Below are 13,660 nucleotides of genomic sequence, written 5' to 3' on the forward strand. Positions count from 1 at the left end.
GTTTTTCCTTAACACAGAAAACTGGTCAGTCAAAAAGTGTGAAGAAAAAAAAAAAAAGAAAATTAAAATCTTTCCATTCATGGTGAATTTTCACTGGTACTATTTGGGGTATTTCTTTCCAGTTTCTTTAATAAAATATAGTCCTCACCATATTATATGCGCTGCTTTTTTAAGCTTTAAGATAAAAATATGTGGGGGAGACTAGGGGGTGGAAGGATTGAGCTAAAAGGAAAAAGGGTTCGTGGACATGGACAACAGTGCAGTGATTTCGGGGGCCAGGGTGGTATAAGGGGACTAAACAGTAATGGAAAAAAGTACAATAAAGATTATTTAGACCTGGCTGGTGTGGCTCAGTAGATTGAGCACGGCCCAGTGAATGAAAGGGTCATTGGTTCGATTCCCAGTCAGGGCACATGCCTGGGTTGCAAACCATGTCCCTAATAAGGGGTGCGTCAGAGGCAACTGCATATTGATGTTTCTCTCCCCTTTTCTCTGAAAATAAATATTTAAAAAAATTAAATTTAAAAAAGAACAACATATGCTATTTACTACTCTGTATAAAGTGTTTGTATTAACTTTACTAAGGTCACACACGGTATGATGTGCGTATGCCATAATTTTTGAGATGCCATAATATAAAGAATTGGTAATTTGCACATTTTCCCATCTGATGGCAAATTTTGTGATGGGCCTTTTTGTGCAACATACTTGTTTTTCTTCTGGGACAGTGTCTCGGAAATAAACAATTAAATTTCACAACAAGGTTAAGAAAACATTAAAGATTAATTGATTCTCTCAAAAGAAAATCATTAACTGCATATCTATTTCCCACTCTTAATAAAAACTGACTAGAAATACAGGTTTTAACATAACCACAGCAGTTCTTGAAGCACAATGAACTGCAGACAACTTCAAAAACGAACCCCCTCAGACCTGTAATCTTTCTTCAGCGTCCGCATGAGGTTTCCGCAGCATTCGAGATACTGCTTGTCAATGTGGGGGTAGAGGCAAGATCTCAGCGTCAATTCGAACGTCTGGCACGTCACAGACTCTGACGACCTATCCACACAGATGTCTCCACCAGCAAACTTCTCGTGAAAGTCACTCTGTTCCAAATACAACCTTTAACATAAAAAAAAAAGTTTTCTTTTAGGAGCAGCCGTCAACAGGATTCTCTGAAATCAAAACTTCAGAGTGCCAAGTTAACTGCTGGTTTTAAAATGACCAACTATTACAAAAAGAGAGAAATCTTTTTTTTAAATATATATTTATTTTTAGAGAGAGGGGAAGGGGAGAAGGAGAGAAACATCAATGTTTCTTCAATGCCCTGCTGAGAATCAAACCGGCAACCCTTTGGTGCGAAGGCCAGCACTCGATCCACTGAGCCACACCAGCCAGGGCAGGAAGAGAGAAATCTGTTTCCTTAAAATATATTTTGAGTGAACTAGCTGTTCAGAGTCACTTCTGGGTCACTTCAGGGTCAAGCACTTTGGCCCTTTCTGGACACTAGGGCCACTGGCAGAGAGTGATGGCCTTCGGTAACAGCAGTGTGTTGGGACTGAGCACCTAAAAGCCTCGAGAGCCAAGACGCATGTTACACACAGGGAGGGTCTGGCTCACTGGGCGAGTCTGACCCCTGTCCAGTGGCCCAGACTCCTTAGAGCATCTTCTGTCCTGAGGCCGCACTCCCCTGGGCCTAGGGCACGTGACAGCCTGGGGGCGTTCGCAGACACGAGGGAGCCCAAAGGACACATCTGAAATAAGTGAACACAGTGTCTTCTTGTGCACCACTCATTCATAAAGTAGGATAGGCTACGAAGGTTTTTATCTTTAAGTGTGAAAGGCCCCCACATGGCAGAAATAAACAGTACTAAATATGGCACAGATTCTCCTATTTCAACCATCAGAAATGCTGCAGCCGGGCCAGGACTACTGTAGCTCATTGGACTGGGTGCCCGCCGATAAGCCAAAGGGTCACTGGTTCAATTCCCAATCAGGGCACATGCCTGGGTTTGAGGCCAGGTCCCCAGTAGGGGGTGCTCCAGAGACATCCACACATTGATATTTCTCTGCCTCTCTTTCTCCTTCCCTTTTCCTCTCTAAAAATAAATAAAATCTCAAAAAAAAAATAGCAGCTGGGGTTCACCTGGCAAAGTTGACAGCCAGCAGCGGGTCGTGAACGTCGTCCAGTTCCGGGTGCCTCTCAGCAATGCACTGCATCTTAATAAGGTTTTCTTTGGTTGCCAGCTGCTCCGTGCGGGACTGTGCGGGGGCATCTTCTCCATGCCTAAGGCGTGACTGTACTGACTCCAGAAAGAGGGTATATAGGCTTTTTCTTTCTGCATCTGAAACATAAGTATGTCAGATTACTTAACATTAAGTAACATTCAGATATAGTATGTGATTTAATCCAAATGTTGCCTGGTATTTTCTCTCTGGAAATACTGTGAGAGCCTATTCCCATATCGTTACTTTCACAATACGGTGCCACTTCACATTTTTACATCCTGTCAGACAACTGCGAAGTTCAGGGTTGAATGTGAAAGTACAACCTAACTTTTTTCTGAATAAGAGAGTACCCTAAGCAGGAAACTTGAAAGTTAAGTTACCATGTACAGTACCTCAGAATTTTATCAGAAAAAACAGTCCCAAGATTGGCCCTGGAAAGCTCATTACATTTTATTATTCCATCAAAAGGGAAATATTCTAAACTAAAATATTATTCTTATGTTTTAAATTTTTATTTATTGATTTTAAAAAGGTGGAAGGGAAAGGGAAAGGGGTGCCGGGAAACATCAGTTTGTTGTTCCACTTGTCTATACGCTCATGGGCTGAGTCTTGTGTGTTTCCTGACCGGGGACCAAACCCATAACCTTGGTGTATCTGGATGATGCTCTAACCAAATGAGCATGCACCTGGGCCGGCTGAAATTATTAACTGGAGAAGATACAAAATAATTAATGTAACACTAAGCTGACTTACAAACAAAACAACCAAGGGTCACATTTATACCTCTCAAACCTTTTTAGTCAATTGATAAAATTTTAAGTACACGATTTAAATAGCATCAAAAAAGACTAGAAATAACATCGAGACTTTCTTGAAATCTATGGTCCAGTTTGAATTGTTCACCAATGAATTCCTGTCTGCCAGGGTTCGTGGTCTTCAAGAATGACATGCTGCAAGACATGCTGGGGAATTATTTTTAAAGGACTAGTCCTGCCCTGCCCTGGCTGGTATAGCTCAGTGAATTGAGCATGGGCCTGTACACCAAAGGGTTGCTGGTTCGATTCCCAGTCAGGGCCCATGCCTGGGTTGTGAGCCAGGTCCCCAGTAGGAGGTGTGTGGAAGGCAGCCACACACTGATTTTTCCCTCTCTTTCTCCTTCCATTCTGTCTCTTAAAAAAAAAAAAAAAGACCAGTCCTCAGGAATCAAGATAAGGAAAATACACGTGGAACTTATTATCACTGCCTTTCAAATACAGTGCTACAAATTTCTTTCTGTCTTTTCCTTAAAGATTTTATGTATTTATTTTTAGAGAGAAGGGAAGGGAGAAAGGAAGAAAAACATCAAACCTTTGCCTCTACCACACCCCCAACTGGGGATGTGGTTCACAACCAGGCATGTGCCCTGAGTGGGAATCGAACCAGCAACCTTCTGGTTAGTAGGCTGGTGTTCACTCCACTGAGCCTCACTGGCCAAAGCAACTGCTAGACATTTCCAAAGAGGACACCCTTTTTTGTATTAGAAGCAGCGTGATCTACTCACTTGATCATGGTGCTCATTTCCATGTAACCAGAAGGCTCTAACAATTTTCAAACTACCGGTGTGGCTCACCTGGGCATAGTCTTGCAAGCCCACCACGGCAGGTTCGATTCCCTGTCAGGGCGTGTGCCTGGGTTGCAGCTTTCATCCCCATTTGGGGCACGTATGAGTGGCAACCAACCAATCGATGTTTCTCTTTCTCCCTCCCTTCCCCTCTCTCTAAAAATGAAAAAACAACAAAACAAACAGAAAACTAAAGAATCGTGCTGCACGTCGGATGACAAGAGCGAAGACAGCAGCAGAACACCCCCGGCCGCAAGAGGTGCACGGAAGGGCCCACCTCTGGCCGTGGCCCGGCCCGCAGTGCCGTCCCCGGCTCGCAGGTGCTTCAGCAGCTGCATGGACTTGCCGGCCATGATGATGTGCTTCAGGACGGGCCTGAGGAAGGACACCATGGTGTGCTGCCGGCTGGAGGGCCCCTGCTCACTGCCGGAGCTCGCGCTGGCATTGTCGCTCATTTTCTCTTCGTTTTCTGTCTTTTCTGATACACTGTAGAGCGTGTAGGTTGCGTACCAGAAGTCTCTGTGATTTACTGGAACATTTTTGTTTCTGCAGACATTCAAAAGAATGTTAAATGCTCATTATTCTTCCAAAAGAACAGGATGTGTATTCTAGCTTAGCCAAGTGAGACCCAGACATTCCCAGACACAGTCACTTCAGTTATTGCTAAAACGAAGCAACATCTGTGCAAAATGGGAGAGTTTATCTGGCTTCAGCTTAACACGAAAACGTGGATAAATACTCTGAATGGCTGAGACAAAAATCTAACTAAGTAGAAAGTTGCCTGAATTGGAATTAAACAAAATATGATTAACTTGTTTATCTCCCATGAGAGTAATCTCCAGATTTCCCCCCAACCCTCCACATAAAATTATTTTTTTAGAGAGAGGGGAAGGGAGGGAGAAAGAGAGGAAGAGAAACGTCAATGTGTGGTTGCCTTTCATGCACCCCCCTTACTGGAGACCTGGCCCACAATCCAGGCATGTGCCCTGACTGGGAATCGAACCACTGACCCTTTGGTTCGATGGCCAGCGCTCAATCCAGTGAGCCACACCAGCCAGGGTCCACGTACATTGTTAACAGGACTGCTTTGAGTAATGAAATGATAGACACTTCTCACCATGTAAGAACAATGAGAGAGATGAAACAGGACAGATTGAAAGACAAAAGCTGGACTGGGGGAAAGGCTGCCTCTTATATCTGAGCTCTGGAAACAGGGCCACCTTTCCAGAGGTCGGAGGGGTCAGCACGCCCTTCTCCTCTCAAGGGAAATGAACAGCTGTCCATAAAACCACACCCCCACACAGAGCACCCAACTTCACACAGAGTTGAGATACAGATTCTATGATTGTATTCAGAAAAATCAATTAACTTAAGGGCAAGAAAAAAGTAGCATGCTGGCTCCTGTGGTCAGTAGCTGGAATGTCATCCCACACACCACAAGGTCCAGGGCTCAATTCCTGGGTAGGGCACATGTCTAGATTCCAGGTTTGGTCCTGGTCGGGGTGCATAGCCACTCAATGTTTCTTTCTCACATCGATGTGTGTGTGTGTGTGTCTCTCTCTCCCCTGCCCACCCCTTCTGCTCTCTCAAATCAATTAACATAACTCTGGCTGGTGTAGCTCAGTGGATTGAGAGCAGGCCTGCAAACCAAAGGATCATGGTTTGATTCCCAGTCAGGGCACAGGCCTAGGTTGCAGGCCAGTTCCCAGCGGGGGATACAAGAGAGGCAACCATACACTGATATTTCTCTCCTTCTCTCCTTCCCTTTCCCTCTAAAGATAAATAAATAAATAAATCATAAAAAAATAAAACCAATGAATATATCCTCAGGTGAGGATTAAAAAGAAAAAAATCTAGAGCAGCTAATTTAGAGAAATAAATGCATTAGAGGCCTCTTCACTAATGTTTTCATCCTTGTGTCTGACGGATGCTCTGCCCCGGAATGACTGGAGCGGCTGGTCCCTGGTCGTTGCGGCGCTCGCTCCCTGGGAAGCGCTGGGTGCTCCGCTAGGCCAGGCCCACACAGATACACTCCCATCTGAGAGGCAGCCTGCAGAGCTAAGCGGTGAACTGACACAATGGCAGGAGGAAGGCGTTTTGGGGCTGCGCCCAGACCTGCCCTTTGGCAACCACAGAGCTCTCCTGGCCAGACTGCTCTCCCTCAGTACTGCCTGAACCGAATGATCGCGCCTGAATGGAGCGAACGCGCCCCAGGTGGCCCGTGCTTTGTGCGGCTGCGGTCACCTCTGGATGATGAACTCCCGCGCGCAGTCGCCCAGGTGGCCATGCGCGATCCACTCGTCCACGATCTGCAGGTAGGGCCGCACGGTCTCCACCCAGAGAGAGAAGAGCAGGGAGACCTGCGGGGACACACGCACAGGGCACTCTCAGGGCGCCCTCATCTTGGCGTGAGACGAGGCTAACGCGCTTCTGAGACGCCTTCTAAAAAGTGACCAGGTTTCTGCTTTTTGAAATAAAATAAGGAATTAAAACCCCACACCGTGAGTTAGTTTTAAGATCCTTGTGAAGAACTCGCCTACTCAGGAGATGAGCACATGCCTGTAGCCCATACTCGGACCCCCATGAATGATGGTTACCCAGGGACAACAGGGACGCGGTTTTCCGATCTAAATGAGGCAGCGAGCAAGGTTTCCATAAGGAATGAGGACATGGCTCCATTCTAGTGTCCCTCCCAGTAGGAAATCACTCCATGGCTAAAGGAAACCGACCTCTTCTACATGGAGCCACAGGACAAAAATGGTGAGAAAACAATATACGCCAACAAACTGGGAAACACCTAAAACGCATGCCCAGACAAACCTGCAGCTTTCTAGATTCTAGTCTCTAGTGAGCGCTGTGTTTTGTTAAATTCTGATAAAAAGTACGTAACATAAATATGCTCTCCGCCGTTTTTAAGTGTACAGTTTAATCAAGTTAAGTATATTCACTGTTGTGAGAACAGATCCCCAGAACATTTTGACGCTTAAAACCGCAACTCTTGCCCTGGCTGGTGTGGCTCAGTGGATTGAGTGGTGGCCTGTGAACCAAAGGGTCACCGGTCTGATTCCCAGTCAGGGCACATGTCTGGGTTGTGGGCCAGGTCCCCAGTAGGGGGCATAAGAGAGGCAGCCACACATTGATGTTTCTCTCCCTCTTTCTCCCTCCCTTCCCCTCTGTCTAAAAATAAATAAAATCTGAAAAGAACAAAACAAACTTAGAAGCTAATTTCAAAACTCTGCACAAGTGTCAGACACGCCATGACTTAAGTACTGTTTCTAGAAAGAGCTGGGACAGCTGTGCCCCACTGCTCTAGCGGCACAGAAGGGAGCCACACACTTGAGACCAGATGAAGGGCCACGTACCGTTTGCTCAGAGGCTTCCCCCACGTTGTCATACTCGAGAATGGCCTTGTACAGGGTGTTAAGCAGGTGAGACGCCCGAACGACGTTCCGCGTGTCTGGCGGGACCTCGGCTATCCCGGTGCTGAAGACTCTGTGCAGAACCTTCAGCTGCCCCAGTCGGGGCGACAGCTTGTCCACCACGATGGCAAGAGTTACTGTGGTGTCTGTGAGGGTCAAAGGTCACACTCATTAACCAGGAAAACCATGCAGTCAGATACCACAGAGATGCTCAACCACGAGGGAGGCCAGAGCCGACAGGAGGGGCTGCATTTTCCTCTCCTGTTGCACAGGTTCATGTCCCCAAAGAAAGTACTTTCTAAGGGGAAAAAAAACAAACTCCCAGAAAAACAATGTATAAACGGGCTGACAGGGAAGGAAACACAAGTAATTCTTAGACAGAAAGACAGTCAACCTCACTTGTAACTGAAGAATACAAATTAAAACTACCGGACAAAAGAAATAAATCCCAGAACACAGTGGGGCTGCTGTCTCAGTGGGGGAGGCTGAAGGGGGTGGCTACAAAGGAGCGTCAAGAGCCAGCTCCGACTCCTGAACGTGGAGGGGGCTGTGGGAATCAAACAGTGGACTACACGTCACAGAACGACACACACATCGTAGTCCCCACTCCCCGAAGAAAAGCGAGTGCCTGCAAAGCGGTGACACCCGCAGCAGGTCTGCAGGCTCCTCAGTGTGTCGTGCCGGGGCAGGTCCCTGGTTCTGATAACAGACTGTAGTGACGTGTGGGGTCACCCCCGGGGGAAGTCAGGTAAGTCCAGTGATGGGCACCCAGGACCAGGCGCTACTTTGAGCAACAGCTGCAACCAGAGCAGAGTGGAAGACCAGCACTGGGCCGCCAGTTCACACCCGTCACACTGGTGAGGACCACAGGTTCAGTTAGGTGCCGCCTGCAAGGGCAGCAAGTCGCTCAGTGGCTCCTGTCAAACAATGTGGCAGGAGGCCATCGCCTCTGTCCAGCACTCCCTCGCCTTTTTTTAAATCAAAGATTTAATTTATTTATGTTTGGAGATAAGGGAAGGGAGGAAGAGAGGAAGAAAAACATCAGTGTGTGGTTGCCTCTCACACGCCCCCTACTGGGGCCCTGGCCTGCAATCCCGCCAGGTGCCCTGACCAGGGATCAAATCAGCGACCGACCGTTTGGTTGGCAGGCCAGCACCCAATCCACTGAGCCACACCAGCCAGAGCAGTGGTGCCCTGAAGAACTTGCACCACAGCCAGCTCGCTGCCCGAGTACAACAAATGACACAGCAGTGGTTACCACTCCGGTGCTGACAGCAACAGCAAAGGCTCAGAAGCAACCTGAGTGTCCCCCAGGGAACTGGTCTGTGACACATCCACACAACAAAACAATGAGTTTGTGAAAAAGAATGAAGAGGCTCTTAATATACTCATAAGGTAATGATCCTCAAAATTTAAATGAAAATATGATTTGAAGGGAGCAGAGAACAGACTTCCAGTTCTGCGCACATGAAAATGCACCCACTGCATTGTCTAAATTATTTCTGGCCTGGTGAGTATGGCTCAGTGGCTTGAGTGACAGCCTGCAAACCAAAAGGTCATGGGTTGGAGTCCCGGTCAGGGCACATGTTTCAGTTATATGACAGGTCCCCAGTAGGGGGCACACAAGAGACAACCACGCATTGATATTTCTCCTCCCTCCCTTCCCCTCTCTCTAAAAATAAATGAATAAAATCTTTAAAAAAATTATTTCCAGGAGGGTACATAAGCGACTACAACTTGGTTCCCTCTGAGGAGAGGAAGTGAGTTCTTGCCTGAAGAACTGGAGTAGGAGGAAAAATTTTATTTTTTCCTCACGGGAGGACATTCTTACTGATGTTACAGAGAGGCGAAGGAAGGGAGGGAGGGAGACAGAGACAGAAACATCAGTGTGAGACAGAAACATCAATCGGCTGCCTCCTGCACGCGCCCTGACTGGAACTGAAATGTGACTGAACCAGAACCTAGACATGTGTTCTGACTGAGAATTGAACCTGCAACCCTGCGGCCTATGAGACAAGGCTCTTAACTGAGTCACACCTGCAATTGTAGAAAAATTATCACTGTCTTTCGTTACTGTTTGGACCTCTAATAATATGTATGACTTAAAATACAGATTTAAAATAATTTTAGCCCCGGCCAGTGTGGCTCAGTCGGTTCGAGCCCTGTACTGTGCACCAAAAGGTTGCAGGCACATACCTAGGTTCTGTCCATACAGCACGGGCATGTATGGAAGGCAACCAACTGATGTTTCTCTCTCTCTCCTCTCTCTCTCTTTAAAAGCAAAGGAAAAATGTCCTTGGGTAATGACAAAAAAGAATAATAATTTAAAAAATAAATACATTCATGACAGTTACTTCTTTGGCATGAAATTTTCGAAACTTCCATCAATTAATAAACTTCAATGGCATTCAAAGTGTGAGCTGTGTGTCTTATGAGTAAAAGTGAAGAGCATTTAAATACCATTATTGATGATGCACTTCTCAATTTCTGTGAGTTCTTCTTTGAAAGTAATGAAGTATTTGTAGAGGGCCCACATGAAAGCCTGGTAGGTTCGGAAGGGGGCTTCCGTGAGCTTCTTGTGGCCATTCCCGTTCCCAGGCAGCGAGCTCGCGGAGCCGTGGCCCATGACCTCGTCGATGAACTCCTGGAGCTGGAACACGACCTGCCCGTAAACCGCCATCTGCTCCAGCACCGACCGCAGACAGCTCTGCGGCCGGTCATGGGACGGAAACGAAACATGGCATTATTTCAAGCCAGCCTCTGCGAGTTTCAAATTTATATCCCCTCGCTGTAAAATAGCTCCTTTGTAACAGTTCTGAACAGTATGCTTACTTGACAAAGTAATAAGACAAATACTTAGTTTTAGATCCAAAAGGTAGTGTGAACGTTAATATCTACAGAATATGGAATTGAGGCTTTTACTTTTTTATTTGATTGTAATAACCTCATTTTTTTCTTGTATTTTTTCAAGGCTTATACTTTTTAAAGCTACATTTCAGATAAATGTACTATATGCGAAAAATTTACAGCACACAGCTTTCCCAATATATAATGACAAATAAAAAGAAGAAAACACAAATTTAAATTAAACATAACATTACAACAACACTAAAGAATTCTCTAAGCACTGTTAAGATACACAAATTAATTTTGCCTTTTGGATCTTAAGATATATTTGGTAGTTTTAATATTGAAAAATGTTCTAAAGTTATGCATGTACTGTTTTCACAAATCCCATTATTTAATTATCATTTACACAGTTAACTTACATGGGTCAAATGGGTGACTGTAATATCGTTCCTCACGGTTACCTTCCCATCTATCAACTGAAAGATAAAGAGCTTTTTGACTCCTGAGAGTAACCTGAAATGAAATAAGAAATTTAAATGTACTTTAAGTACAGAAAAATGTTTGCTGGAGTAATGATTAAAAAAAATTTTTTTTAAATCTTATTTACTTATCTTTAGAGGGGAAGGGAAGGAGAGAAATATCAATGTATGGTTGCCTCTTCCGTGTCCCTGCTGGGAACTGGTCTGCAACCCAGGCATGCGTTCTGACTGGGAATCGAACCGCAATCCTCAGGTTTGAAGCCCCAAGCTCAATCCACGAGCTACACCAGCCACGGCTGATTAAGAATTTTTAATAAAAGACTCAGACTTCAGCAGAGCAGAGAAGTCAGGTAACTAGAAAACTGAAGACATCACACTCTTCATCTGATTACTTTAACACTCAAGACATTTCAGTATCATCTCAGAGTGAAGTTCAAACGGCATTGTCAAAGCATTCCCTCCCACAAGAGGTGGTCGAACAGACCTTCCTGGTTTTAAGAATTTCAATATTAACCCTGGCTGGTGTGGCTCAGTGGACTGAGTGCCAGCCTGGAAACCAAAGGGTTGTTGGTTTGATTCCCAGTCAGGGCACATTCCTGGGTTGTGGGCCAGGTCCCCAGCAGGGGGCGTGGGAGAGGCAACCACACATTGATGTTTCTCTCCCTCTCTTCCCCTCTCTCTCAAAATAAATAGGTAAAAATCTTTTAAAAATATTATCTTAAAAAAAAAAAAAAGAATGCCAACATTACACTTCCGGGCAGAGGGGACCGGAACCAGGAGCTCTGAGTGACAGCTCAATGGGTGGCACTGCTCACTGTCCTTCTGTGGGAACACACTCTCATGTCTTAGCTTCCTGGTTCCCAGGGCCAGGGTGCAGGCTGACTGCCCCTGGGACGCTCTGCCTATTACAAGCAGCAGGCAGCACACAATGAGCCTTGTTTCAAACTCAGACATTAGCTAAGTGATGGTGTAATCTAGTTAGACATGTACACAGGGTCCAGCACAAATAATGCCCCTTTTTACTATAAAATCATAAGCATGTCATTCCGTAACATAACAATATCGCACTCAAGCACACCCTAGGACATTTTAGGTGAAATGTTCAAATAAAAACTGTAAATTAGTATACCCATATTATTACCCTACCAACCACCCACAATCAAGCAGGTCTTACTTCTGGCAGACCCTGTATATTAAGCTATTCGAAATGAAAGAGAAGAAACGCATCAAAATCTCAATCACCACGGTGGAAAATCAAGTTTGGGCTTCCTGAGGCCCCAGTGCAATTTGGGTGCCCACTGGGAACTGCTAGGGTTCACACCTAGACACTTTTTTTTTTACACCACTAATAAAGTCATCTATCCCTGCCTGGTGTGGCTCAGTAGATTGAGCACTGGACTGCAAAGCAAAGGGTCACCAGTTCAATTCCCGGTTAGGACACATGCCTGAGTTGCAGGCCCGGTCCCCAGTAGGGGATGCATGAGAGGCACCCACACAGTGATGCTTCTCTCCCTCCTCCTCCTCTCTCTAAAAATAAATCAACCTATACTATTGATCACGTGATAGGACCTACCACAGTGTTTCCCGGATAACCTGTGTCTCAGTAACAAAAACTCTGTCCTCTGGAACGTACAAGGGGTCACTGCTGTACAAGTGTTGGTCCCTATTAGAAAGAAAATATCTAGTGTCAGTGAAAAGGTTTCTCCTTTTGTGAAATCACTTCTCAAAGGAACATGCAATTGAGTGGTAATTGACCCAGCACTCAGTAAGCCAGTGAGCACAGCTCCTGCTCTCAATGCCCTGCCCTACTCATTTTCCCAAGTCAACCAAAAGATTCCGAGTGATGGCACTGCTGTGTTTATTGCTGGTTGAGGTGAACACTTAAACTATGTATCTTTTTCTTTTTGCAAAAATGGCAATAGTATTTTTACAGTAAGTACACTGAAATGGAGATCAACTAAATGGCCTTATAGCAATCCAATACCTTTGAAAATCAAAAGACAGCTTACAATTAAAACAAGAATTTCCTTTTAAAAATAAAATAATTGAAAACTGTTCAATTAACATTGTTAAAAACACAGTAAGTTTAAATTTCAGGCAAGTACTTGATTTACATCACACATCAAACCAAATATTAACATCAAAGTTTTTTTGTCCCCAAAGGACAGACCAATGAAGCATAAACTTTTTATTTTACCAGCCAGTCTGTTGCTGCAGGTTAATATCTCCAAGGTCCACAAAAACTGCATTGGGACTACCCGTGGCCCGGGGAAGGGGCCAGGAGCAGGAGGGGCCAGCTCAGGCTGTCCGCAGGGAGGACAAATAGCAGACATGTCTCTAGAGTCTATTACTCAGGCACCAGCCAAACTTCCTCTTCAGCCCGAGAACGCATTTCTGTCTCAGTTTAACGGCAAGGAGATGCACATAATCCTGTGGTGAGCATGTCCTGGGTTTCCGTCTGTGTGAGCTGGGTTGGATATTTGTAAATGGAGGCATTGCTCAAGGTCAAGGTGAATTAAGCTCTGTATAGAAAATGAAGCTGCTTTGCCCCAGTTGCTGTGGCCAGTGGATTGATTGCAAGCCTGTGAACCAAAGGGTCACTGGTTCGATTCCCAGCCAGGGCACATGCCTGGGTTGTAGGCCTGGTCCCCAATAGGGGGTGCATGAGAGGCAACCACACAATGATGTGTCTCTCCCTGTTTCTTCCTCTTTCACCTCTCTCTAAAAAAGAGAGAGAGAAAAAAATGAAGCCACTCCTATCTCTGTGAGTGGCATGTGAGCTGCTTCCTAGCATCCAGGAGCTTCTAGATGCTGCCAGTTCCTCACGCACAGCTCAGCTGCATGGGAAGCGTAGAAGTCTTTGTGAACAATTTTTTCTGTGGGGGAACTTAGGACAGATGTCCAGTGAATTTTTTTATTTCCCCACTCACTAGCAAAAACTGTGCATCTACAGGCCTGGTCAGGTAGCTCAGTTGGTTAGAGCATCATCTCAATACAGCAAGGTTGTGGGTTCGATCCCCAGTCAGGGCACATACAAGAAGCAACCAGTGAATGCATTAAGTGGAACAGCACATCAGTGGTTC

At 45.5% G+C, this 13,660-nt stretch overlaps 1 protein-coding gene across 2 annotated transcripts in view; it reads right to left on the minus strand.

Moving 5' to 3' along the window:
• Positions 1-13,660, minus strand: part of TUBGCP5 (tubulin gamma complex associated protein 5) — a 38,798-nt gene that overhangs the window by 10,340 nt on the left and 14,798 nt on the right. For both annotated transcript variants that reach the window (XM_053658920.1, XM_053658919.1), the window contains exons 8-15: positions 12,151-12,240; positions 10,518-10,611; positions 9,709-9,955; positions 7,192-7,394; positions 6,074-6,189; positions 4,107-4,375; positions 2,147-2,345; positions 934-1,122 (exon numbers count right to left, since the gene is read on the minus strand). In XM_053658920.1, coding sequence (XP_053514895.1) covers positions 934-1,122; positions 2,147-2,345; positions 4,107-4,375; positions 6,074-6,189; positions 7,192-7,394; positions 9,709-9,955; positions 10,518-10,611; positions 12,151-12,240 — 1,407 coding nt within the window. The remainder of the gene's footprint in view (positions 1-933; positions 1,123-2,146; positions 2,346-4,106; positions 4,376-6,073; positions 6,190-7,191; positions 7,395-9,708; positions 9,956-10,517; positions 10,612-12,150; positions 12,241-13,660) is intronic.

The sequence above is a fragment of the Artibeus jamaicensis genome, unplaced genomic scaffold (genome assembly GCF_021234435.1).
Source record: "Artibeus jamaicensis isolate MK-2021 breed Jamaican fruit bat unplaced genomic scaffold, CSHL_Jam_final scaffold_612, whole genome shotgun sequence".
In the NCBI taxonomy this organism is placed as follows: Eukaryota; Metazoa; Chordata; class Mammalia; order Chiroptera; family Phyllostomidae; genus Artibeus; species Artibeus jamaicensis.